The sequence below is a fragment of the Drosophila virilis genome, chromosome X (assembly GCF_030788295.1).
Source record: "Drosophila virilis strain 15010-1051.87 chromosome X, Dvir_AGI_RSII-ME, whole genome shotgun sequence".
Lineage (NCBI taxonomy): Eukaryota > Metazoa > Arthropoda > Insecta > Diptera > Drosophilidae > Drosophila > Drosophila virilis.
The window spans coordinates 8,036,666-8,062,300 of record NC_091543.1 but is presented as its reverse complement, the minus strand read 5'-3'; the positions used below and the strand labels follow the sequence as shown (position 1 = coordinate 8,062,300).

The following is a 25,635-nucleotide window of genomic DNA, read 5'->3' as shown; positions in this document are numbered from 1 at the left end:
TTTATACCCTGATACTATATATCCATATAGTTGCGAGTAGAGTGTAATTTTGTTTTATGCAGAAACGTGGTTTTTAAAAATGTATTAAGATATACATATGCAGTCCAAGATTATGTGTATATATAAATATATACGCGATATATTTGCAAGGTTATCTTTATATGGGTAAGCTATTCAAAATTTGGTTTTTAACGAAAAAGTATGCTATATATACATTAATAAATGTATTTTAAGAGTTGGTTTCAAAGATCCATCCAAGGGGAAAATGTTATCTACAGACAATTCAATATACAATATACACTTAAGCGCGCATCTCATGTTAAGATCAGAGTGCTCAATCGCAAGGGTATAGAAATTGAAAAGAAATTATATATGCATAGATTTTTACTCGGTATGCATATATATAGATATATATATATTGAAGTAGTGAAAGCAGCTGAGCACGAAAAAGAAGGCAAAACCCCCCCAAAAAAATAGATGAAAAAATGTTTTGCGGCGCAAAATAACGTGCAAAATTGATGGCAAGTCCTTCGAGCGTGTTGCAGTGGCAGGATTGGCGCCGCGGCGACCAGCAAAGCCCGCAAAGCCTGCAAAGCCAGCGAAACTAGCAAACGCGACGCGCCCGAACAGGCATCCCGGATATGAATATGAAAGAACGCGGGCGCCCGAGCAGGGACTTGCTGCCCGCACATGCTTCGCGCGCGTGTGTGTGTGTGTGTAAGTGTGTGTGTGTGCTTGTCGCTGGCATCTTTGCAGCTTAAATTGCTTGTCACTTCCGGCTGCCTTCTTGCCCACCCCTCCTCAAAATCTGCCTCTCTCAGTGTTTTCCCATTTCTAACTCTAAACTTGGCCTTCGATATTTGCCACATGAGCTGCATATTGGCTTCAGCCTTGCCTCGCTTAAATATGCAAGCGCACTTTCAGCTTGCAACTCGCTACTTGCAACATGCGGCAAGCAGCTGGCAGCAACTGGCAGCAACTGGCAGCGAAGTTGCGGAAGGAGTCGGGCGACTACTTAATATGATTGATGTTTGAGTGCGAGAGAGAAAGTGAGAGTGGAAAAATAGGATAAGCGGGCCTTGTGCTAGTTCTCTTGCAACAAATTACTAAACGGACTGGCCCACAGCTCGCTCTAGATGCTGCCTGATGGATGTTGCAGCATCTTCGCACGTGCTGCACTTGCGGCAATTTGTGGCGCGGCCAGGCACATAACCCTAATACGGCTGCCGCGCGTCTGCCCAGATCAGGCTACCGCCCCGCCACTTGCACCTGTGGGGCAGCTGCATTTAAATGTGTGTCAGCTGTTTGTTAATTTGCAACGTCAGCAACATTGGCGTCAAGCTGGCTGCGCCCAGCGCGTCGTCGTCAGTTTGTCTGGGATTTGCGGCTCGAGAGTTGTGGAGCTCTGAATTGAGAGCTGTGTCTGCGCGGGGGTTGCGGTGAGGGTTGGCTCCATTGACAGCTGCCTTTGCAGCGTTGGCAACGCCAGTTGATGCGCTTTTTGGCTGCCACACAGCTGCTGCTGGTTGTTGTCGTCGTTGTTCACATTTGTGTTGTTCGTAAGCTGCTGCTCTTTGGGACCATGAATCATGCACGAGTTGTCGCTGTGCTACTAATTGCTTTGCGATACTCTAATGCCATATTAAATGAATCATTTGAGGGTATTCGCCAGTTTGTTGAATGAACTTTAAAGTCATGAAGTCACGTCAAACATTCAAGTAAAAACAACAAACAAAAGCTGAATTAAGGTATTGTTTAATAAGTATATTCTATTGCTACTCTCGGTTAATTCAATATTGAATGAATGGATTATATCTGTTTGCAAGTATTTGAATATACAAAAGCTGAATATAGGTATTGTTTATTAAGTATAGAATCTTTTGATTCAAATGAATCCGTCTATTGCTGCTCTCGGTTAATTCAATATTGAATCAATGGATGGATTATATCTGATTGCAAGTATTTGAATATACAAAAGCTGAATATAGATATTGTTTATAAAGTATAGAATCTTTTGAATCATATCAATCATTTTATTAATACTCTCGTTTAATACAATATTGAATCACTGAATGGATTATATCTCACACAAATGTAAAAGCTGAATATAGGTTTTGCTAATTAGGTACAGAATCTTTTGATTCATATGAATCATTCTATAGGTATTGTTGGTTCATACAATATTGAATCAGTGGTTTGATTATGTTATTAAAATATTTGTTCTTATGTTAGTTAAGTTACTTTCAATTTGTTAAAAAGCTTTTCATTTTAACCATAAGTAATTGCAATAAAATCAGTTCGAATCAAATGCATTCAAATAGAAACTCATAATTTAACTATGATATAAATCATTTCAGATTCATTCGTTAACTAACTCGGAGATTCAGTCAATAACTTATTTGAGTTGAGCCTGTTTAGATCAGTTAAGTAACACATACTAATTGGAATCAGTTCGCTTAGACAATTGACTCATCTAGTTAGTTAACTATTTTAGAGTTATGCAAGCCATTCGAATTATTCAAATGCCCAAATTGACTTAGCTAGTTGGCATTTTCATTTTGTGCAAAATTCTCGTTTTATTCAAATAACTGCATTAGCCGCTTCTTTGGCATATTTGTTTGCTCGGCTCGCATTCAAACGACTCAATGCCTAAGTGTAATATATACGTGTTTTTGTGTGCGAGAGTATTTGCGCTTGTGTGTGTGCGTGTCTGTGTGTGTGTGTGTGTGACACGTGGATGACCCGAGCCTGCTTGGTGCCTGGCAATTTGCAACGCCTCGTTGTCGCGCCATTATGACCAGCTTGGGCGGGCCACACCAGCCCCGCCCAGCCACCCAACGCCCACCCATCCAGCAGCATTCTCTGAATTTCCAACCCCGCAGCAACACCCCCTGCAACAGCAGCAACAGCAACAGCAACAGCAAAAGCAAAAGCAGCAGCATCAATGCAGCAACTCCGGCACTGACACTAATGCAGCAGAATTGAAGTAGATGCAAGTGGAAATGTCCTTGAGGCAACGCTGCCGCTGCCGCTGCCGTTGATGCTGCACATGCCACACAGACACACACACACACACACAAACACACACACACACATATGTGCTATGCCTCTCACATATGCCACTGCTTAACCGTTGCCCACAGGCGAAAATTCTTTTTATCCTCTTTCTCTTTCTGTCTTGTGACGCTTGGCGGCTGGAATGTGTGTGCGTGTGTGTGTGTGTGTGTACGTGTGTGTTTGTGTCTCTTTGCCTATGTGTGTGTATGTGTGTCGTTCTCTCTAAGCAATGTGCGTGTGTGTGATTGCTTTTTATGGCTATAGGAGTTTTGTGTTGCAGTTTTTGGAAGCTGCAGCAGGAACAGCAGCAGCAGCATATGATGTCACATACACACACACGAACACACATACATATACACGCACACACCAACACTTAAACAGCAACTGATGCAAGTTGAAGAGAAAGCAGTGACAGCTGCGGCGCCAGGGGAGCGCTGGCAGCAGCAAAATAAAAAAACATGTGTAAATTGCAGCTGCGTTTTGGGCATGTTTAATGTAATTACCAAAAGGCTTTCAATGCACACGAGCATTAAAGTCAGCGTCACTTGACACACACATACACACGCGCACACACACACACACACACATACCAACACACTTTAGTTTTGCTTGGCTGAATGCCAAAAATATCATTCTATAAAATACGAGTTTAAGCACAAAGCCAAAGTCCAATAAGAAACTTCGAAATGTGCGCACAGCTCAGCACAATGGTTGTTGTTGTTGCTGCATTTTTGGGGAGGGCTTTTGAAAAATACATTGGTTGCTACATGCTGCACGGCGCCAAGCTGGCAGCAGCACTGTCAGCGTCGCTGTCGCAGCCGCAGCCGCCACTCATGAGCGGCATGTGGAGAATAGCAACAAAGAGCCAAAAACAATAAAAACAAAAAAGGATGCACAATATAAAAGAAATATAAATATATAAAAAACATTTTGTTTGCAGTTCTTGTTGTCCGTGCTGCACAAATATATGCCCCAATATAAATGCAGCTCCAACACGAGTATCTTTCTTTTTTCTGTTTTTCATTCATTTATATCTGTAATTACAGATGTATCTGTATCTGCATCAGTATCTGTATTTATAGCTATCTGTATCTGTAGTTGGGGCTATAAATGTAGCCCTATCTTTATGTCATTGTAAATGTATCTGTATCTGCATCTGTATTCGTATACGAATTTATAACTGCCTATAAAAGTATCTGTATCTTCATTTTGATTTCCATCTGTATCTGTATCTGGTTCTGTATCTGTATCTGTGTCTGTATCTGTATCTGTATCTGTATCTGTATCTGTATCTGTATCTGTATCTGTATCTTTATCTTTATCTGTATCTGTATCTGTATCTGTATCTGTATCTGTATCTGTATCTGTATCTGTATCTGTATCTGTATCTGTATCTGTATCTGTATCTGTATCTGTATCTGTATCTGTATCTGTATCTGTATCTGTATCTGTATCTGTATCTGTATCTGTATCTGTATCTGTATCTGTATCTGTATCTGTATCTGTATCTGCATCTGTATCTGTATCTGTATCTTTATTAGTATCTGTATCTTTGTTAGTATCACTATCTATATCGTTATTTGTATCTACATATATCTGAATCTGAATCCGTGGAAATTTATCCAATCTCAATCTGTATTTACCACATAAATGTAAATGTGACAGATGCAGATAAAGTGCTTCTGCATTTGTATCAACATTTTATCAGTATCTATATTATTCAATGTTGATTTTCAGCTCCCGTTTTATGTGCAAATGAAATGCTTAGCTGCAGCAGCAGGTGCAAGGCTGTAACTACATGTCAGATAAGAAGACTGACAGTTGGACAGACAGATAAACAGACAGTTAGACAGTCGACTGGTTTAAGGTCTACTCTACAGGGGTAACCAGTGTAGATAACTGGGCGTCTGTGGGGCAGAAACAATAATATTTATATAGGTTCAGCTTCGGATTTTAAACAAGAATTCAGTTTGGTTATTCTTTCAAATGACTGCGGAAAGCAAACTTAAAGGATTCTTTACAAAAAAAAATGTAGATTTTCTGCAGATTGAATCCGCAATCAAAATCAAAATCGAGAGAAGCTTTCATAAATATTGTGTGGCGTATAAGTTGGGTATAATTTATTGAAACATAAATCTGTCCGCCAAATGCACTTAATTGGCACATGCATAAATTAATTACATCACAGTTTATTGTGAAAAGATGTGATTAAATTTCAATAGTTTTTTTTTTTTTTCAATAGAGAATATTAATGCTGGCTGATAAATATGTCAAAACGAGCCTCTTTCGAACACTATCATAATGGTGTACGATTTGATCCATCAATCGAGTAAGTATATAGCTCAAGTGTGAAGAACACTTTAGTTTGCCGAGATAATCTACTGAGACTTACTCAAGATCTGAGCAGAATGAGTTGAAAATTAGCAGAGAGAAAGTAAATATCACACATATGGTATAAAGTTTATGGCTATATCGCAAGTGGAAGATTATGTTTAGATCGGAAATTCCAATATTTTTTGGTTTTCTGCTTTCACAGGAGTTAGATCCCCAAACTTATTGTTATATATTTAATAAATTAGATATATTTAAAGCTGAAAGTAGCAAGTTTTGCTAAGAGCTATAAATGATATTCATTTGACATATAAGCTGAGTGCTGTCTATATTTGATAGTGTATATTTTGGTTGAGCATACCCGTAGCCATCGAGTGAGTTGCGCTGTTGTTGCTGTTCCCTTAGCTGCAATTTGCGTTCGGCAATTTTCTTCTGCTCCTCCTTCTGCTCGAGCTGCTCCTTTTGGTGTTGCTGTTGCTGCTGCTGCTTCTTCCGGTGCTGTCGATCCTCGCCCAGGCCGTACAGGCCCGCAACGGCTGCCATGTCAGCAACTAACTGGCTGCAATAGTTATTGTTGCTGCTGCTGCTGCTGCTGCTGCTGCAACTGCAACGGCAGCTGCTGCTAACGATGCCGTTGCACACTTAGCACTGGAAGCGCCTCTTCTGGCATTGAAGTGTTTCGCTCTCTGATCTGCTGCTGCTGCTGTTGTTGTTGTTGTTGTTTTTGCTGTTGCTGTTGCTGCTGATTGCTGTTGCGGCTGCTGCTGCTGCTGCTGCTGTTGTTGTTAGTGTTGCTGCTGTTGCTATTGTTGCTATTGTTGTTGTTATCGTTGTGGTTGTTGTTGTTGTTGCCATTTTTAGGCCTTCAGCTATTCACATTTGATAATTCGCGACATTCACTTGCAACTGGAACACATTTGACGCACACGGGTTAATTTGTTGCTGCTGCTGTCGCTGCTGCCAAGTACGCCACCCCAACCTTTTTCCACCACCCCGCGTAGCTGCTGTTGGAGCCTGGCGCCAGGCAGGCGACTTTCAGTTTCTTTTTGACTTTGGTGATTTACGCTTTGTTTTCGTTTCGGCTGCAACCGCAACACAAGAAGTCAGGACAACCTTGAGGGCTGCCCCAGTGGCTGCCACATCAATTTTCGTTGTCTGCAAAAATTCTGCTGCATACCTTGCGGCGCCGCAGCATAAGTTTTCTTTTGCCCGCGTTTTCTGCGCAGAAATCAATTAGCAAACTGCCAAACAGCCCCTTCCAGCCCCGACACACACGCACACTCGCACATACACACAACCCTCCATTCGTTTGGCCACAATTGGCGCACATTTATGGCCTGATTATATGAAAGACCTTTTTGCATTACGTAAATTCAAATTGCGTTACGTAAACGCCTCGTAAATTGCAAGCGTCGATTAACATTAATGTTAATCTCAATGTTAATGTCCATGCTCAGGACCCAACTGTACATGTTATTGCCGCTACTGCTACTGCTACTGCTGGAGCTACTGCTACTGCTAATTATAATAATTCTGAGTATATCGCCGCAATTTCCATTCCAATCGAGAACCACATAAATAAATCTAGGCAATTCAAATCGAAACACAGCGCAATGCAATGCAAACACACACACACACACACACACACGCGAATATATATATGACAACAAGGCAAACAGAACAAGCACACTCATACACAAACTATGAAATGGATATGATATGAACACACTTTGTTTCGCATCGTATCAATGGCATTGCATACCAGGAGTAAGAGGGAGAGAGAGAGAGAGAGTGAGTGAGAGCGAAAGAGAGCGAGTGCAGTAGGGCGACGTGTAGACCCTCAATGCTGCTGACAGTGTGTCAAATTGATATAAATGCTATCTAAATTTACAAAGCAATTGCATAGAAATGATGCAAGAATTGAATAATGACTTGAAAGGCACATTAACTGCGTATGTGTATGTGACCAAGAAGGACAGGTGAGTGAGTGCTTAATGCGATTATAGAGAGCATAAAACATGCAGTTAGCATAAAACTTCTTGATTTTGCTCAGTCTGTGGGCTTGCAATAAGTCAATGAATATCGAAGGTGAACTTTGAAAGCAATAAGTAGATTTTAGATGGGTAGGCTATACCTTAAGAGGATATTCTAGGTAAATGCTAAGTAAAGCAGCTTTCAACGAGAGTTGAATGTCGATAGAAGAGTTGAATGCCAGCGTGAAGTGAAGGAATAAAATGAACATTGACGGTACTTTTATAAGAAGCGGGGCCAACTAGATCACAAGTAGACAACATTAACAGCTAAATAAAATTTGAAATAAAGTGACAGTGATGCAGGACAAGCTAAGTGTTTGCTACAATTATAGGGAGATAAAAAGTTCTGGATTGTATTTAGATTGACAGCTCCTAATCAATGAGTATCAAAGGTGAACATGGAACATGGTCCACAGCAATAAGTAGATATTAGATGGCTAGTCTATACCTTAAGAGCATACACTTGGTCGAAATACGAGTAGAATGTGAGTTAAGTGAAGGAATAAAGTGAACAAGAAGGGTACATTTTTAAGATATAGTCAAATAACGACAAACATCAACGGGAAATAAGAAGAGAAATAGAATAGAAAGCAGAAACACATTTGAAATAAAAGAGACCAAGGGAGGTGAACAAAAATAAATGGAGACAGATTAATAAATTATTTATTAACTTAAATAAATGCCGAATTATATGCTTAAAAATTCAAAGAGAAAGAAAAGACAAGTTTATAACAGAAAAATAATGATAAGGAGCAGAAAATGTGTGTTGTCGAGTGTTGGGCGAAATAATTATATAATCGTTCATTTTTGATTGGGCTACATTGTCAACCAGACTATGCGACCTTCGCAAACTTGCCCAATCGAACCTTGTGCTTGCTCAACTCGTATAATTTATTTAATACTAATTTATGGCAATAGACGAAAACTTTAGATACCGAAACGGCTATAAATCATGCGTTAATTGCTTTCTTAAACTCATTGCCAGGCCGCGCTCCGTCCACTGTTGCGGGCTGTTGCAGCTGTTGCCGCAGAACGGAAACGCATCCTGGCGTCGTTTAATCGGAAGGGGCAGGGGCAAGCGGGTGCTGGCAATGGGTAAGTTGCCACTTGTCGCTGGCTTTGCTGCCACTTTGAAAATTGCTTCCGTGTCGAAATTGAGTTAACAATGCTTGGCTGCTCGTCAGGTTACACTGTGGCAAGTGGCCAGTGGCAAGTGGCAAGTGGCAAGTGGCAGGCGGTAAGTGGCAAGTGGCAAGTATGTGTTTATGTGTGGGCGGCGCAACGAATGTGTGTGTGTGTGTTTGTGTGTGCGTATGTGGCCTGCAGGTGGGCAATGTCACGAGCCAGTCTATTGATTTATGCGCCTACAGACATCACGTATACGACGTGTGCTGCAGCTGCTGCTGCTTGTTGCTGTCGCTGCCGCTGCCGCTGCCGCTGCCATTTGTTGCTGCTATGTCGCTGTTTTGCACTAATCTGGCTATTAAGTGCATGGCTTAAAATGCAATGCCAAACACTTGCATCAGCATCAACGTAAGCGCATTAGCCTCTGCAGCCGTTTCCAGCGATTTCAAGTGCCAGTCCAAGCACTCGCCCGCAGGTGAGCTGGTTAAGGTAAAATGTCTGCATGGCGGCGATGGGAGGTGGGCTGCAACTGACATAGGCCTTGCAGCGGTGCCCAAACAAACTCAGGGTCAATGTTAAATGACAGAGAGAAACGGAGGCAGAGCAAAAGACCCAGGGAAAGAGAGCGAGAGAGAGAAAGAGAGAGACCAAATATGAATGAGCGACAGAGAAGCAGCCTAACGGGCATTCCATTGCAGGCAGTCACTTTATTAATGTGTGCGTGTCTGATGTGTGATGCGTTAGTGATGCCTCACAATCATTAGAACTTGGGCTGCTGTCATTTTCTCGCGCTTTGCCAACGATCGATATTTATCGATAATGATTACAAGGCTTTCGCGCAATTTTCAAGCTATGTTCCTTATTTCTCATTTCGTCAGCCAATAAGAAGCGTCTCACCAACTATCGATAACATAAATACTCAATTATTCAGCTATGACTATCGATGCTTATCGAAGCTTGTCAACTATGTTGCTAAAAAAAACAGATACACGCAATTAGTTTTAGTCGAGTTTTTTATGCTTTATTTGCTCTTGATAACATTTATTATAGTTTCATGTCTGTCAATCGATATGTTCGAAATGTTCGATAATTTTATCGATAATTTTTTTAAATATGCGAAAACCTTTACCATTAAGTGTAGACTTATTTTACTTGTCTCTCTTGCAACATTTTATTTGGGTGCTATCGATAGCTATCGTTATTTGAGCGATACACCATTTCGAATCGATTGACATTTATAAATGCCCCATTCGTAGAGTGTTGTCGGCATAATGCCGTCTCCAGTGTGGGCCTGGTGCATCGTTCGATTCTCATCAACATTATCATTAACATTAATATGCTGCAGTTATCGCCGCGGCCTGCTGGCTGCATCTCGACTTGTGCAGCTCGTTATTAAATTAGAATCAACTAAATTAAATGAGAGTGTGCACGTGTGTGTACGTGTGCATGTATGTGTGCGGGTGTTCAAGCAGAAAATGAGCGCTGAAGCGCATTCAGGCAAGCAATGAGCAGTCGACCCGCTCCCGCGACCGCTCGGGCAGCCCACACAGACCCCCCGTCCATGTGGTAAAGCGTTTAATTGAGCTCTGCGCTAATTTGAAGGCAACGACGTGACTCTCATTGGCCAAAAGTGGGCGACAGCGGTTCAAGTGGGGCAAATGTTGCGCTGGCAGTGTTTGCGGCTGTTGTAAGACCTTTATGATGGAGCGTGTCGCTGGTCAGATAATGCGTATTTAATGCGCTTTTAGCCAACAGGTAAAAGGCAATCACAGCACCAAGAAAAAACAAAAACAAAAGGAACAGCGAAAAAAAACCCTTATACAGGCAGACGTAAGGGCGGCTGTGGGGCGACCAGTGTTGAGTAATTAATGTTTATGCACCATAAATCTGTCAGCTGCCAAATACTGAACGCACCCACGAAAGCTGAACCAAATGCAAGCCAAATGTGACTCGCAAATCTCTGGAAACAACATTTGCAAATACTCATTGGATAATAATTAAAAGCCCAACAATACAAAGCACGTTTCCACAGAAATTCGGCTATTTATAACCTATACCCATTTAAACTGGGCTCAAAGGGTATATCAGTTTTGTGCGAATATTGTTTAAGTAGTCGGAAGAAAACATCTCCAATAGCATCTATATATATATTCTTCGTCCGTCTGCCTGTGGCAGTGCATTACTTATCTTAGAAATCACCTCTTAGTTTCATTTTATCGATAAATATCGATAGCATTCCTCGAAAATTATAGCAGCTAAAGACGGCAAGCTTGGTACGTAGGCTGAGGCATAAAGTCAGTTGAACTAGGAACAGGGTATTAACTAGTCGGGCGCACGCCACTATATCACTTCCCATTGTTTCATTTTGTTTCGCGTCAGTTTCCATGCACATGTCTAAACATAATTTCGATTTGCAGTCAAAATGGAATGCATTTAGCAGATTTAGCAATGTGAAATGGAAAACGTTTCGGATAATAATCGAAACAATTGCTCTTTGAACCGAGCAGAAAGTTCGTTTAAATTAGCCAAAAATAAACGCAAAGAATCGTTTGCAATGTGAAAACGGATTTTCGGGTAAATGAACAAATTAAATTTCCTTTGCCATGCTGCAAAGCTTGAATCAGTTTGTGAACAAGTTCGTGAGCCATTCAGAAGAGTTTTTATGGTTTAAGTTTATAAGTAGCTAAATATCAATTTTATTATGTACTAATATTATTTTGAAATCATTTGCGCCCACATTTAAGTTTTGTTAGAAATCAGATTTAATGGAAAACCAGTTCATCAGCAGCCACACTTTAAAGGTATATGGATACATCTAGCTCAACTATTAATATCGCTATTTAAGCCGGAGTTTCGAGCTCAAATTCTCGTTCTTCAGCTGCCCAAATGACCAATTTTCTTCTAAGGACAACAATCGTTCAGTTATCAAAGTCAAATAAACTAATTTGAAAGGGAATTTGAATAATATCTATAATTAAACTAGTTCCACAGACATATTTAAAACATTTTTTAAGATTATTCATTTAGTTCTTGAGTCCTGGAATTGCACCTGTTTGCTTGTTCTTGGTTGACTCATCCAACTGCTCATTTATTATTATTTTATTTAATCAATATTTTACTGTACACATTTTAAGTATGCGTTAAGTCTTTGACTCGGCAGCCTCAACTGAACTTTAACCGTGAACCAACATGGATTTACTTCCCAACTAGTTCGCCGTAGGCGCTGCATTTTGGAGCTAACAGTGGAAAACTCATTAAAGTAGAGTGCAATTTGCAGATCGACTGCAAAACATATTAATTGGAATAAAAAAAAAATGATTTAATTGATGAGCGGCAAAAAAACCCTTTTGAAACTGGCCAACAGCGAAATGAATCCGTTAACAATGGAAAGCTCCTTTAACATTTACAACATATTAATTGGAATAAAGAAAAATAAAAAATAAAATAAATTGATGAGCTCTCAAAAATCCTTTTGAAATTGGCCAACAGCAGGCGAAATAATGCCGCCCCCCGCTGTGCCACCCACATCGCCACCCGCTGCGCCATTGCGATTATTTGTATAATTTATGCTGTGACAGAGACTGACTTTATCGCTATCCCACTCCTGGAGCATTGCTGTCCCAGTCTGTTGCTGTCTTTGGCATGCTTCTAATATGCAGCGCATTTTCCGCATTTTCCGCGGAACGCTTTCAAAGAACAAACAAAACATGTGCATAATTTATACGCATTATAAAAGGACCGCACGAACAGTTACTCCCTGCATATTCATACACGTTTCTATATAAATACATATATATTTTTATAGAAAAAAAGAGAACGGGAAGTCCAATCTGCCAACTAAATATAGTCCACGGCACCGACTCCGCTGACCCCGTTGTCTCCCCTCCAACCCGTGCAGCCCCACCGGCGGTGCTGCCCTGCGACTCCCCAAGGTGTCATAAAGAAGTTCGTGAGCTTTGCTTTAGCTATGCACAAATTTATTGTTCTATATTGCACAGAGGGTCGCCATTATTTATAAGCCTGACTTCTTTACCCTGGCTGTGGCTGGGGCACGGGTTGAGTCTCTCTCTCTCTGGGCTGTAAGATCATCTATCCAGCCGTAGGGGGCGTGTCTGGCTCTCAGTTGATTGATTGCGTACGTTTGATGTGGTCAAAGATGCAGCAATGTGCAAATCGCAGCCTTTTAACACAACTGTGCGCTCAAATGTATGCTACAGTTTTTCTATACCCTATTTCCAATGGATGGATGAAAGGTATATTGGTTTTGTGATATCTAGCTTATTCTTAAGCTACACTTGCGCTAGCCTGCATAAGCCAGCCATAAAAGGGCAAAGTTTTGGAGGCGCATAGCATAGTCCCAGTCCAAGCTAACGAATCTTATTAACAGTGACACTTTCAAGTGTTACAGTTTTAGAGGCACAGATTCGTGATCAACATCAAAGCGGTAATTGAAGTATTACACTTTACGAAGCACAGTTTTAGAGTCCACGTTATAGAGTCTTAATTAAGGAAGAAAAGCTTTAGAAGTAAAGTTTTAGTTAGCCCTATTGACAGGTTCCCAGTTGTTGTTCAGCTTCTTTTGCACCAAAGACGCAGCTTTGGAGTCACAGTTTTGAGTCACAGTTTTGGAGTCACAGTTTAAGAGTCACGGTCTATAATCAGGCAAGCTCGTTCCCAACTGTTATAAGTTTTTATTGCAGAGTAATGTGTAGCCGGAAGACTTCGACAGCAACAATTTTCCTATCCCTTATCCCTTATCCCTTATCCCTTTCTCTCTCTCTCTCTCTCTCTCTCTCTCTCTCTCTCTCTCTCTCTCTCTTTCTGTCTCTCTGCCTCTATCGGTTCGTGTCTGTCTTTCTCATTTACAAGTCCATTGAAATACAACAAATTTATCGATTAGTAACTGTCAGGGAAATGCCAACGGCGCACGAAAGCAAATTAGAAATGACAGACAAGCGGCAACAAATATCACAGCTGGCCAATGTATATATATATATATATGTGTGTGTGTATGTGTGTGTGCGTATGTGTGTGTGTGTGTGTTTGCGTGCGTGACTGTATGTGCAGGTAAACTTCCACACACCACGCTAGCGGCAGCCCCCTCACACATGCCCCTAGATTGAGTAAACAAACCAAAACGCTGAAAGGGAATAAAAAAAAATCATTGGAAAACTTTTGCGCCAGCGTTTATGGCGTTCAATTTATAGCTGAATGTGTGTGTACAAGTGTGTGTGCGAAGTGTGTGTGTATCATGCAGTGCATAAGCTACATATGTGTATGCAACTACCATGCCACACACACACACACACACACACACACACTCGCGCAAGCGGGCAGATAGAGCTGATTATTTATGGTTAGAATTCTTTTGGGTTTCAACTTTTAGGCAGGCAGCAAAACTCTTGTTGTTGTTGGTTTTTGTTTTGTTCTTGTTGTTATTGTTGTTGTTGCAGCTGCTGCTGTGACTAGTGTTGCATGCCACAGATATGTGCATAAGCAGTTTATATCAAGCTTTAGGATTGGGTGTCAGCGAGCTGCTCTTCATTCGAACGCCAAACATGCTACATATATCGATATCTTTTTTTTTTACTTCGGCTGCTGAAGCGTGTAGGCGAGAGGGGGCATGTAAGCGCTGAGGGGTGGCTTAGCAGCTACAGCTAAGTATGTTGTGCAACTGTGAAGCTCAAGAGAACACAAGCGCAGCCTTTAACAGTATATGTTAAAGCATTTACAGCGTCACTTATATTAGCCGTAACTTAGCATGCTTAAAATATTTATTATTTTTCACGGTTTCACCACAGTTTCCTTTTTCAGAGGACCGCGCTTTAATTAGAGCCTTGGTTCGTCTCATGTCTGTATTGTGCAACTGAGATCGATAGCTCTAAACGCACTGCTGCGTTCGATAAACTATATATCAATAAAATTATCGAAGCATTAGGACATATATTCATATACATATATATATATATATATACATATATATATCAAATGTCAAATGTATTTGAGAGTTACATTTGATTAAATAACTTCAATAATATTGATAGTAAAATTTATTTGAGGCATTGAAGCTCTTGAGAATAAAACTTTTCTGTAGGCTAAAGTTATCTGAGCTTTTGTGTAGAAATTCTTAAAGTTTTTGGTATTAAGTTGCACGATTTTCATTTTGAGATATTCACATGTGGCTTGTGGCAAATGCGAAGACACACGTGACTTACGTGGAACACACGGCGTATACGCAATTAGGGCAAATATATGGAAGAAATCTGAGACACGGCAGATGTGGCAAGGGAGCTCGACAAAATCTAGCGAATGCAGCTGGCAATTAAAATAGTTTTGCACAAATTGGGATTACAACAAGAGAAAGATATAGTGCGGGGCGGACAACTGCAGATGCAATGAAAATGCATGAATGAAAACAAGCACAAATGAAATTGAATATGTGAATTTGCATATTTATTGCATTAAAATACATTTGCTAATGGGAATATCACACATAAATAACAAAGAAGCAAGGCTAACAACATAACCACAAAATATCAGATGCAATCGAAAATAATAAGAGAAACAGAGAGAGAGCGATAGAGCGAGAGAGGAAGAGGAAAGAGGCAGTCGAGAGAAACAGAGCTAGCCAGAGATATGCTTGTGTGTAATCAACAACGAATGCATATTTAAATCGCCTTTTGTCAGCAGTCTGAAAGCAAAAGTTGGGAATAGGCATTGAAATTAGGCGAGCCAGCGAGCCATTCTATTCGAGCCACTGAATAAATAATTTTGGGGATAATTAACCTACGACTGTCGAATAATTGACAAATCAATGGCCAAATCAACTTTAATGGGGCAGAGCCTCATTCCCATTCGATAGGCATACATTAGCACAACAAAATGGCCGGAAACTAAACGCGGGGGTCGACTGAAAAGTTACAACGCAATGCTTTTGTTTTTTATCGATACTTTTATCGATTTGGTATTGATGGAGTTTACTTTTAAATAGTTGGCAGAGAATTGTCAAAATTCTATTTGGATTCAACTTTATCGATGCTTCTATCAATACAGTGAGTTTTTGAGGCTTAACGATGTATCAATAAAACTATCGATACATTTGGATGTACTATAATCGTGACGTTACTTTCAAGTTTTAATAATTGTATAGTCAAGTTGTATATATATGTATAGTATTGTATAGTATATAAGTATTTTGTGAATGTGAATTGTTCCATTATTTCGATAAATGAAGAAACTGATATCGATAGCTTTCAGCGGAATGCTGCGTCCGATAAACTCTACACGAATACAAGTATCAATACATTTGATGTGCTTATGCTAATTTTTATTAGCATCTTTTGAGTAAACTTTTGATCAAATGGAATTTCTTATCTATGGAGTAATCAATAAATTCGATGCAACACTCGTATTTATAGCTTTTGGTTCAATTTCATAGAAAACATTGTTATGTTTACAGCCTGAAGAAAAAAGCTGAACAATTAGAGCCTGGACACATCCAGAACTATTCCAACTCAATTAAATATTGACGAATGTTAATTGAGGCAACAATGTGCTTAGTCCACCCTCGCATAATTAATATGCACATTATTTAGTTGAGCTTTTTTTTAAGAGTTTCTAGAATACGCTTACGGCGTGTCAGGCTCCCTGTTTGGACATGTTAAAAGGGACATAGCGAAAGGGAATGCGATTTGGGTGATTGGCGGAGTAGGTGGCTAGGTGGTTGAGGGTTGAGGGTTGGGTGTTGGGGTTTGGTCATGCGGTTGGGGCTTTGAAATAAGTTTTTGGGTTTTGCTCTCTGTGCTGTGAAGCATTTGACCAACTTCCGTTGGCCTCCGTTTTCTGCAATGCCCTAAAATGAGGAAATTGCAAAAGCCAGGACAGACACACACACACACACACACACACAGAAAAAGAGAGACTGGGGAAGAGAGTGAGAGAGATAGAGCGAGAGAGAGAGAGACTTTTATGCCCGGCACCAACAGCATTGCAGCACGCGTCTTGTGCTTGGCTCTAAGATGCCCTAGAAAATAAAAAAGAAAAATGAGGCCAAACTTCGAAAACGAACTTAGAGGAAGTTTGATTGAGACAAGCCACAAAATTTATTAAAAAATAAAATAAAATAAAAAGTGAAGCTGTTAAAGTTGTTAAAATGCAGCTGAAAGCAATCAAATGTTTTCAACTCAATAAACTGACATAAATCTCGCATTGATTTGAGACAGTTTCGCAGCTATAGAACTTAAATAAAAGAGTTTGAGCTGGCAGATAATTTGATTATAATTGTGCCACAACGAGCCACAATCTGGTTTTTAAACGTGGAAAGACCGGTTTGAACCATTATCTCATTTAATTAAAATACTTTTAGAAATTTGTCGAGCCAGGACTCGAAACACAACCTGAACTTGCAGACATAAGAAGTCTGCTTTGCCAGCCGAACCCTAAGCCCGAACATTTATTTGAACCGTGAACCAAACTATCGAATAAGTTTCTCAAAACTTAGTGGACTGGCTCACAAAATTAATTATTTTACAATGCAACATTTAAGAAATGGGCTTTTATATTTAGACAGGCTGCAAATTTCAAAAGGATCGGACTTTATTGTCCAAATTTATTCAAGAACAAACCTCCCATGGTTTAAGGAGAAGCAGAGCATTGTATTCATTTATTTGATTAATTTGTATATTTTTTATATTCAACTGCAAATCGAATTATAAACAAAAAAACGGAATACATTTTTAGTTCTTAAAGTCACATTCGATGCGGACCAACATAATAAGGATCGCAATTTTAGTTACTTTCTAAGCAAAGTTTGTTTAATGAGCCGCAGCTAATATACCTAATTTGGGGCCAAACAAAAACTAAGTGGTATTAAAAAAAAAAAGTGAGTTCGTAAAACAGTTTTTTTCACTGATATTTGTTTTTTTTTTGTTTTTTTTTTTTTGTAGTTTTTTTGTAGGTTTTTTGTAGTTTTGCTTTGCTTGGCTCGCTGCACAAAACTCGCACACAATTTTCAACTAATTGTCCTGACTTAATATGCCCGACTGTGTGTGTATGTGTGTGTGTGTGTGTGTGTGTGGGTCAAAGCGAGATTGAAATTCATAAAAGTGCAAAGGTTACAAAGTTGCCATTGCCATTTTGTTGTTGCTGTTGTTTTGCGGGTCTCGCACGCAACTTTATATACCCTGCACCCATTGAAATTGGCTTAGGGGGTATAACTCTTTGTGCAAGTGCATGTAACAGGCAGGAGAAAGGCATCTTTGAGCTCATAAAGTAGGCATATTCTTGCTCAAGCACGCTGTTCTCAGAGACTTGAAGAGTGAGAGATTGAGCAAAGTGAACGTAGCTTCTTCTATTATTTAATTGATTTCAAATGGATGAATGAAACTTGCCCAGTTTCTATGCAATCGATAAATATCGATAACGAAGTACTTCATATGCGTTGAAAATTTCAAAAGATCAGACATTAAACACCGAAGCTATTCAAGAAGCAATTGTCCATGGACTAAGGGAAGAGGAGATGCAATAAAAGAGAAGGCCAGCCGCTGCTTGTCCCTTGCGTGTCTGCATATACTTTACAGGGAAGTCAAAATGTTTTTTTGCAATGAGTGCATCTCCAGGTCGAGCACACCCGACCGAATTACTCCTCGGGTTATTGCTTTTGTTGTTGCTGTCGCTTGTGTGCGGCTTGCCACGTGGTCGCTGCTGTGTGGGCACAGATAATTGGCACACACAAGCACACACACACACACACACACACGCACACACTCGCACACCTATGCACTGGCCACGCCTTATTGCGCCCAAATAGCAAGGCAAATAAAAAGAGATATAACAACAACAGGAACAAAAAATACACCAAAACATGTTTTTGTTGCTGCTCCGTCGTAGTTTGTCACCTTGTTGTTGTTGTTGTTGTTGCCAAGTTTTACAATTAATTTACGACAATTTAAATTTAAGTGCATATTTTATAACGCTAACAACAGCAACAAAAGCAGCAACAACAACAACAAACCGGCAGCAATTACAGCGGCGGCCCCAAAAAGTATCCAGCAATTTTTTTAAACGCCAACCCTCCATGTTTTGCATTCCTACGGCACATTGCATGCAGTTGTAACTGTGTGTGTGTGTGTGTGTGTGTATGTGTGTTTAGTTTTGTGTACTTCTAATTTCACATAGTTGCTGCTGCTGGTGTTGCCTCTGCTGTTGCTGCTGCTATTATTTTGTGTGTTATTTTTGGCTTGCTTAATGCCATTAAAACTTTTTGTCTAACAGACCGAGAACCGACAACAACAACAACAACAACAACAACAACGACAGCAACAAACAGTAGGGTGAGGGGGGGGCTCGCTGTGCTGCACGCTTTGGCATAGCCAGGGGATGAGCCATGTTGCATGAGCAGCGGCACAAAAAGCTGCTAACAATGTTGCTTGTTATTAACATTTATAGTTTCGTGTCGGAGTCGACCAGACTCGACTCCAGTTGTGTCTGTGTCTGTGTCTGTGTCTGTCTGTTGTGTGGGTGTGTTCAAAAATTTGTTAGCTGTCTGCCTGGCTGCAGCGGGCGCTTTAACTGTGGCTGCGCCTGCGGCTGCTACACGCCTGGACGTGACATTCAAAGTTCGATTTGCGTTGAGCTGCACGTTGCATAAGTTGAGCGCGGTGGAAAAGCGTTTTGCTTGCAACTTTTGTGGCACGCGGCGGGCAGCTATCAGCCCCGTGGCCCCACTCAAAACGACGAAGGACTGCGCGACCAACATTTAATTAAGCTAAGTGCATGCCCCAAAAAATCAATGAGCCCCAAACAAAATAGCCCTCGCTGCTTAATGGCCCCGACCCCCAACTGCCTTGTGCAACAATGTGCCCCATTCAAGCTGGCCAACGTGCGGGCCGGACAACGTGCCGCATGGGGCAACCAGTTGAAGCTGCAGCAACACCTGCAAAGCCACAAAGCCACACAATTATATGCCCCTCGCTCGCAGCAGACTATTGCAAACTGTTTGTTCAACCATAGAAACATGGCTAATAGAGTCCTTTTGCCTTTCGTATTACGCTTATAAACGTGCGCATACACGTTTTGGTACAGTGCTCACTCAAAAATGCGAACAAGCAGAGTTGTAAATTCGATTGGAATTAACAATTGTGAGTTTTTAATATTGAAACGTCTTGAATCCAATTCTTATATTCTTCTACAGCTAGATATCTTCGAGCCAACAGACAATATATATATTTCTGGTCAGTATCTGATCGGCTAAGTTAGCGTAGGCAGGTGCGTCTGTCTCGCCTAGAGCTTTAAGCATATTTCATGTGTATATAATATTCCAGAAGCTATTGGCAAAATTTGTCGACTCTAGATCCTAAGACCAAACAGAATTGCTCAAAAAATGGAATCTCGATATAGAATATCGATTGCTTCGAAACGTAATCGATTATCGGAAACAAACTCGTACTGCGCGGGCACTGGGAGCACCTACGTTCAATTCTATGTCTCAAGGTGTTAAAAGGTTCTTGGAAAGCACGACAGACAGACGGACACGGCTAGATCGACTCGGCGATTGATGCTAACCAAGAATCTATACACTTTATGGGCGTGGAGATGCTTTCTTCTGTCCGTTACATACATTTGCGCAAAACCAATATGCCGCGTTTAACCCATTTTTACTAGATACAGGGTATCATCATGTTCAGCCTGTTCACAATGTCTGAAGGCAGGCAAAAACTTGTGAATCTCATTTAAAGTGACGTCAAAGAAACAACTTTTTGCTGAGTTGAACCCATAATAGTTCATGCACTGTACCTTACTCCCAGCCAGTGTTAGAGCTAAGTCTTTAAGGGACATTTAGTTTTGCTTTAAATTTGGCTCGCGATCTCGTCGCATCCGTTGGCTATCAATTTCGCAATGCAGTCAATTTCATTAATGCTGGTTGCAAAATAAACAAATAGATTAACTTTAGCAAAATAATCTGCTTTTCGCATTAAAAACTGACTGCACGGCAGAGCTGCAAGCGCTCATGTGTGCCCGCGTTTGTTGTTGTATCACAGTTTGCAAATTCGAATAAATTAATTTATTTAATCAATTTATAAAAAAAAAATATATAAAAATAGAGTTGTTTTCAATTCAAAAAACTCTTGGGTGCATGCGAAAGCAGAATCAATTGAATTAAAATATAAATAAATGAAGAAAAAATAAACTAATAAATATTTGCCGAATTAATTGAGTTAAAACATAAATAAATGAAGAAACAAAAAACGTATATAAATATTTGCCGGTTTCCCCCGTTCACCTATCTCTCGGTTCGACAGCTCACATTTTCGACACTTACCTTGTAGTTCTTTTTCATTGAAACTAGCTCTTATCAATTTATATACATATATATATAGTGCTATTTTGTAGCATAGTGTTATTGCTAGGTGTAAATCAAAGAACAGCAACTCGAATGCACATTCAAGAGCAAGAGATTAGCTTCTAAATTATTTGGTTTTACTTGTCTTAAGAACTCAAGAATGAGTTATCCCGGAAAATAGAGTCTGACATGAGGTTTTGTCCTCAGTTGCCTGAACACGTCGTAACGTAGTCAACTTGTCTATTGCTGGTTGAAAAAATGTCAGAAACAACAAAAAAAGAGAGTACTATCGAAAACTATTTTTTAGCAAAATATATATTTTACCCTTGGCATAATTAAATGAATACGCAGCAGAGCTGCAAGCGCTCATGTGTGCTTGTATATTTTGATGGTTCATATTAAATTAACTTTTCAGTTGTTTATTTTTTTTTTTTTTTTGCGCATATTTTCATATTTTTCGAAAAGCAAACGAATTGTAATTTATTCAATTTACAATTTCAAATGAATTTATACATTTTCTGAACTTGTAAAACGAAACTTTTTGATTTTAATTTTTATTTGGTGTTTTTTTTTTTTTTTTCAATTTTGAAACAAATATTCTGTTTGTTGCAAAAGGGAATAAAATGCATAGAAAACAAAAATGTAAGCCAAGCCGAAGACTTAATGCTCTTTTAGGCATTTCCCATTCGCAGATAGCTGAGAAAAGTGAAGCTCGTAAATGCTAAGTTTAATGTGAATATCTTCTAAAATAGAATATTTTGGCACACAACAACTCTTTTATCTCGACCGATTCTTCCTATAAAGCTTTATAATATAGTAAAGGGATCTTGCTAAGACTCGGCACATATACAAAAAGCAAAGTGTGATTAATAAATACCGGATCCAGAAAAAGTTTCCAAATTATCAAAGCCAAGGAATGTATAAAAAAACCATCCTGATAAAAAAAACAACACACACACATAGAGATCACAGTGAAACTTATAAATGTCAATTTTGATATCACGATATCTTGATAAGGAAGAGGGAAGTAGTTTTTTTTTTTGTGGTAGGTTACTTTTTCAATAATCGATTTCATGGCAGCTATATGATAAAGTTCTCCGATCTGATAACAAGTTCTTATAAGAACACACAGACAGAGGGACGGAGGGACATGGCTATATCAACTAGACTGTTGCTGCTGATCAAGAATATATATACTCTATATGCTCGGAGATGCCTTTTTCTATGCTTCACACATTTCATAACAAACCTTAAATACCCACCACAAGGGTACACAAATATATATATATGTGTGTGTGCGTGTGTGTGTGTGTGTGTGCAGTTGTGAAGGTTTAATTACAACCAGCTGCTATCCTTTCACTAATTTGATTATTATAGTTTGATTAATGTTAACAACTGCAACAGGACTTCAGCTGGAGAAAAAGTTGCTAGGATCTATGCAGCTAGTAATCTGTGTGCGGAGCGTCTGGCTTGAGTTCTGTTCAACAAAATGTTTGTTATTGTTGCACCTGCCCCGCAGGCGGCACTGAGTAATTTTTTATGGCCAACAAGCACACACACACACGCACACACACACTGTTACATTGGTATGTTTTATGTTAATTTTTATTGCTCGCTGCTTGCCGATTTTTATTATGCTTCTGAAGGCATGTTGTTGTTGTTGTTGCCATTTGAATTAATTTAATTTCCTTTGGCCTTATTTCTGCTAATTTTTTTTTGGTTTGTTGTTTTTGGTTGGTTGTTTATTTATTTTTGCTTAATTAGACGCGACGCTTGTTGTTGTTGAATTTCGCTTCTCCGACAGCAAAAATTCCAATTTCACACACGCGCACACAGTCTCACACACACACACACACACACACACACACACACTTGTACACACAATCATAGACAATTCGCCTAAATATACGCAAAGCTTTTCATTGTCCTTTCTATTTGTTTGTTGTTGGTTGGACTAAGGCCAGCCGCAGCGAAGACCACAGCTAAACGGAATCCTCTTTTGGTTTTTTTTTTGAAAAGCTGGTTTTAAGTTGGGTTTGCGCCAGCCAACAGCCAACAGTCTGCCACTTGCTGGCCATAAGCAGCGCCGCAGTCAGCGGAGATTCCAATTGGCGACTGCTTTGTAGAAGGCCGCAAATGCGATTCGGAATTTGACAGCGAATACGCGAATGCTTCAAAATCAATATTGTTGCCTGTGTGCTGCTGCTCCCTCTGCTCCCCCTGCTGCTGCTGCTTCTTCTGCTGCTACTCTGCTCCTTTTTTTCTGTTGTTTTTTTTTTTTTTTTTGGTATATTTGCAAACATTTTTGAAATTTAAATGAGCTTGCGACTGGTTGAATTTTTAGTTGGTTCCTCGGTTTGTTTATTAAACTCTATTTTCTCTGTCAACATAGCCAAATTTGCAATTTCACAACGCGCAGCTTTAAACACTGGCCATATTTTCACTTTAAGCGCTTTGCAACACCTTTTTAGCCAAGTTCCATTTCTTCAAAGTGATTCAGGCAACAGCGGCATTTGGTTAAAGAAGAGCACAAGCTATTCCTGCATTTTTTTCTTTTTTCCCGAGAGAGCTTTGATTTCATACAATATTTTATAAAAGATACTTAACGTATTATTTGCAAATTTAATTTGTTTTTAAATATAAGTTTAATCCAACTATATAAAAGAGTTTTTCCTGACTTCTCAAATGTTAAAGTCGAGAAATCTTTGATTTGTCGAGAAACTTGTGTCGAACTTGTGTCGAGTTTTCACTTAAATATTTTGGAAATTAGGAGCTCGATAAATTATCGCTGGCTTTTCTTAGTCTGAGCGTCGGACTGACAAGCAGTTTCTATTGTGTGTTTTTGAGTTTTCATAATTCCCAAAAAATCACCCCCAACAAAAGCAAACTGAAGCATGTACGCTATACAATGTTATACATATGAGCCGAGCAGTGCCGGGTAACTTGGTCAGCTTAAAATATGTTTAATTGAAATTTTAATAAGTGCACGACATTTATTCGAACCATGTGTGCTGGCTAATTATGAACCACAAGCTGAACTAACTTTTGAACCGATTCATTTCCCAAACAATAGAATTTATTTGAACGACTTTGACAAAAATGTAATGTTGCCTCCCCATTTGGGAAACATAAAACTCAATTCCGTCAATTCAATTTCAAATTCAAATTGCCAAATTCAATTGAAATTCATGCGAACCGCTTTTTGAACCAGTGCAAATATAAGAAAGGCAATTGAGCTGAAAAGATGGGCGTATAGCAAGGCCCAAGACATTATGGGTAACAAAACCTGATGCTAAATGCCTTGCCCCGGCGGCAGAGGCGGGGTCGGGGTCGGGGGCGAGGCCGGGCTGTGGCATGTGAGACATGCCAGTTGCCTGCCCCCGCAGCGTGCCACATTTGAATGCCTGCATAATTAAAAGCGATGCCTCGACTTCAATTGATTGGCCCGCGGCTAGTGCAGCTGCTATGCTAACTTCCTTGTGGAGGCTTGAGGAGGGGGTGATAGCGAAATGAAGTTGGAAGGGAGCAGCGTGGGGGAGGGGGGCGGCACGGTAAGTTGAAAGCTCAGCTGCGACGGGCGATTGCAACGTCAAATGGAATATCGCAGCGCAACCAAATCGAATATCTATTTAAGCAATAATAAAATGTCTCGAGAAAACGCTCGGCTGACTCGGGCGCTGCCACGCCCCTCGCCGCGGATTATGAACATGTATATACATATAAATATATATAGATATAAAAAAACATATACACATGTTTATATCTAGCTCGAACTTGTTGCGATATTTTAGTGCAGAACGAGTTTTGGCTTTGGCAATTTTTTATTGCTTTTTCTTTTATTTGTTTTTTTTTTTTCGGGTTCGCAAGGATTTGAATGGGTTTTGCCCCAAAAGGCGCCAGGCCACGCCCCGCAACGCCCGCAGCTTAGCTGCGTTTCGTGGTTCCCTTTGAAGTCAGGTGCCTGTAAAAAAACGAATTGGTGGGGCCATACTCCTGCTGTGCGAGAATAATGCGAACAAGTGGATGAAAATGTTTGACACGGATAAAGCAAAGTGCATGCTGAGTTATCCCTGGCCGGCTACCTCTGTGTGCGTGTGCGAGTGTGTGTGTGCGTGTGTGTGTGTGTGTATGTGTGTGTGTTGATGTGTCGCTGTGTATGCCGAGCTGTGGCCTGTCTTGTCGCTGCTTCCGTTTCCGCTGCTGCTTGGCCTTTGGGCGCAAAATTTGAAAATAATTTACAATGACGTCATCGTTGCATGCGGCATGCATGTGGCATGTGGCATGTGGCATGACAGTCCAAAAATGGCTTCAGGCACAGCATCAATTCCTGCTGCCAGCGCCTGCATAAATGCTATGCTTATATAACAATAAAGGGGGTAACCCTGCACCCGGCACCCGGCACCCGGAGGCCGGCGCCCAGCGCCCGGCAGCACGGGGCCCACGGTGCGTATGCTTGACCTTCAAATTGGCGGGCCGATCAATAAGTTCTTGTGCTGCCTTCTTCTTCATTTCACTTTATTTCTTTTCGTTTTTTGTTTTAGTTTTTTATTTTGTTATTTCGACTGCTTGTTGAGTCGTAAAAAGAATTACGCAAAGGCCAAGTGTAAAAATTGAGCGCAAAAATAACAAGAGAAATGCAAAAAAAAAAAAACTAAAATAAAAATAAACTGGGAAGGGAGGCACCACAGCCAAGGTGTGTGTGTGTGTGTGTGTGTGTGTGCTGTGCTTGTTTCAAATTAAAATCACGCA

The 25,635-nt window shown here is 40.2% G+C and overlaps 1 protein-coding gene across 13 annotated transcripts in view; it reads right to left on the bottom strand.

Annotated features, from left to right (window-relative positions):
* The window catches only part of Sh (Potassium voltage-gated channel protein Shaker), a 182,827-nt gene that overhangs the window by 49,963 nt on the left and 107,229 nt on the right, over positions 1 to 25,635 (bottom strand). For 3 of the 13 annotated variants that reach the window (XM_002056968.4, XM_070209034.1, XM_070209037.1), the window contains exon 2: positions 5,750 to 6,294. The exons of the other annotated variants lie outside the window; for them this stretch is intronic. In XM_002056968.4, the coding sequence (XP_002057004.1) occupies positions 5,750 to 5,931 (182 nt within the window). In that variant the 5' untranslated portion in view covers positions 5,932 to 6,294. The remainder of the gene's footprint in view (positions 1 to 5,749; positions 6,295 to 25,635) is intronic. 13 annotated transcript variants of the gene reach the window in all.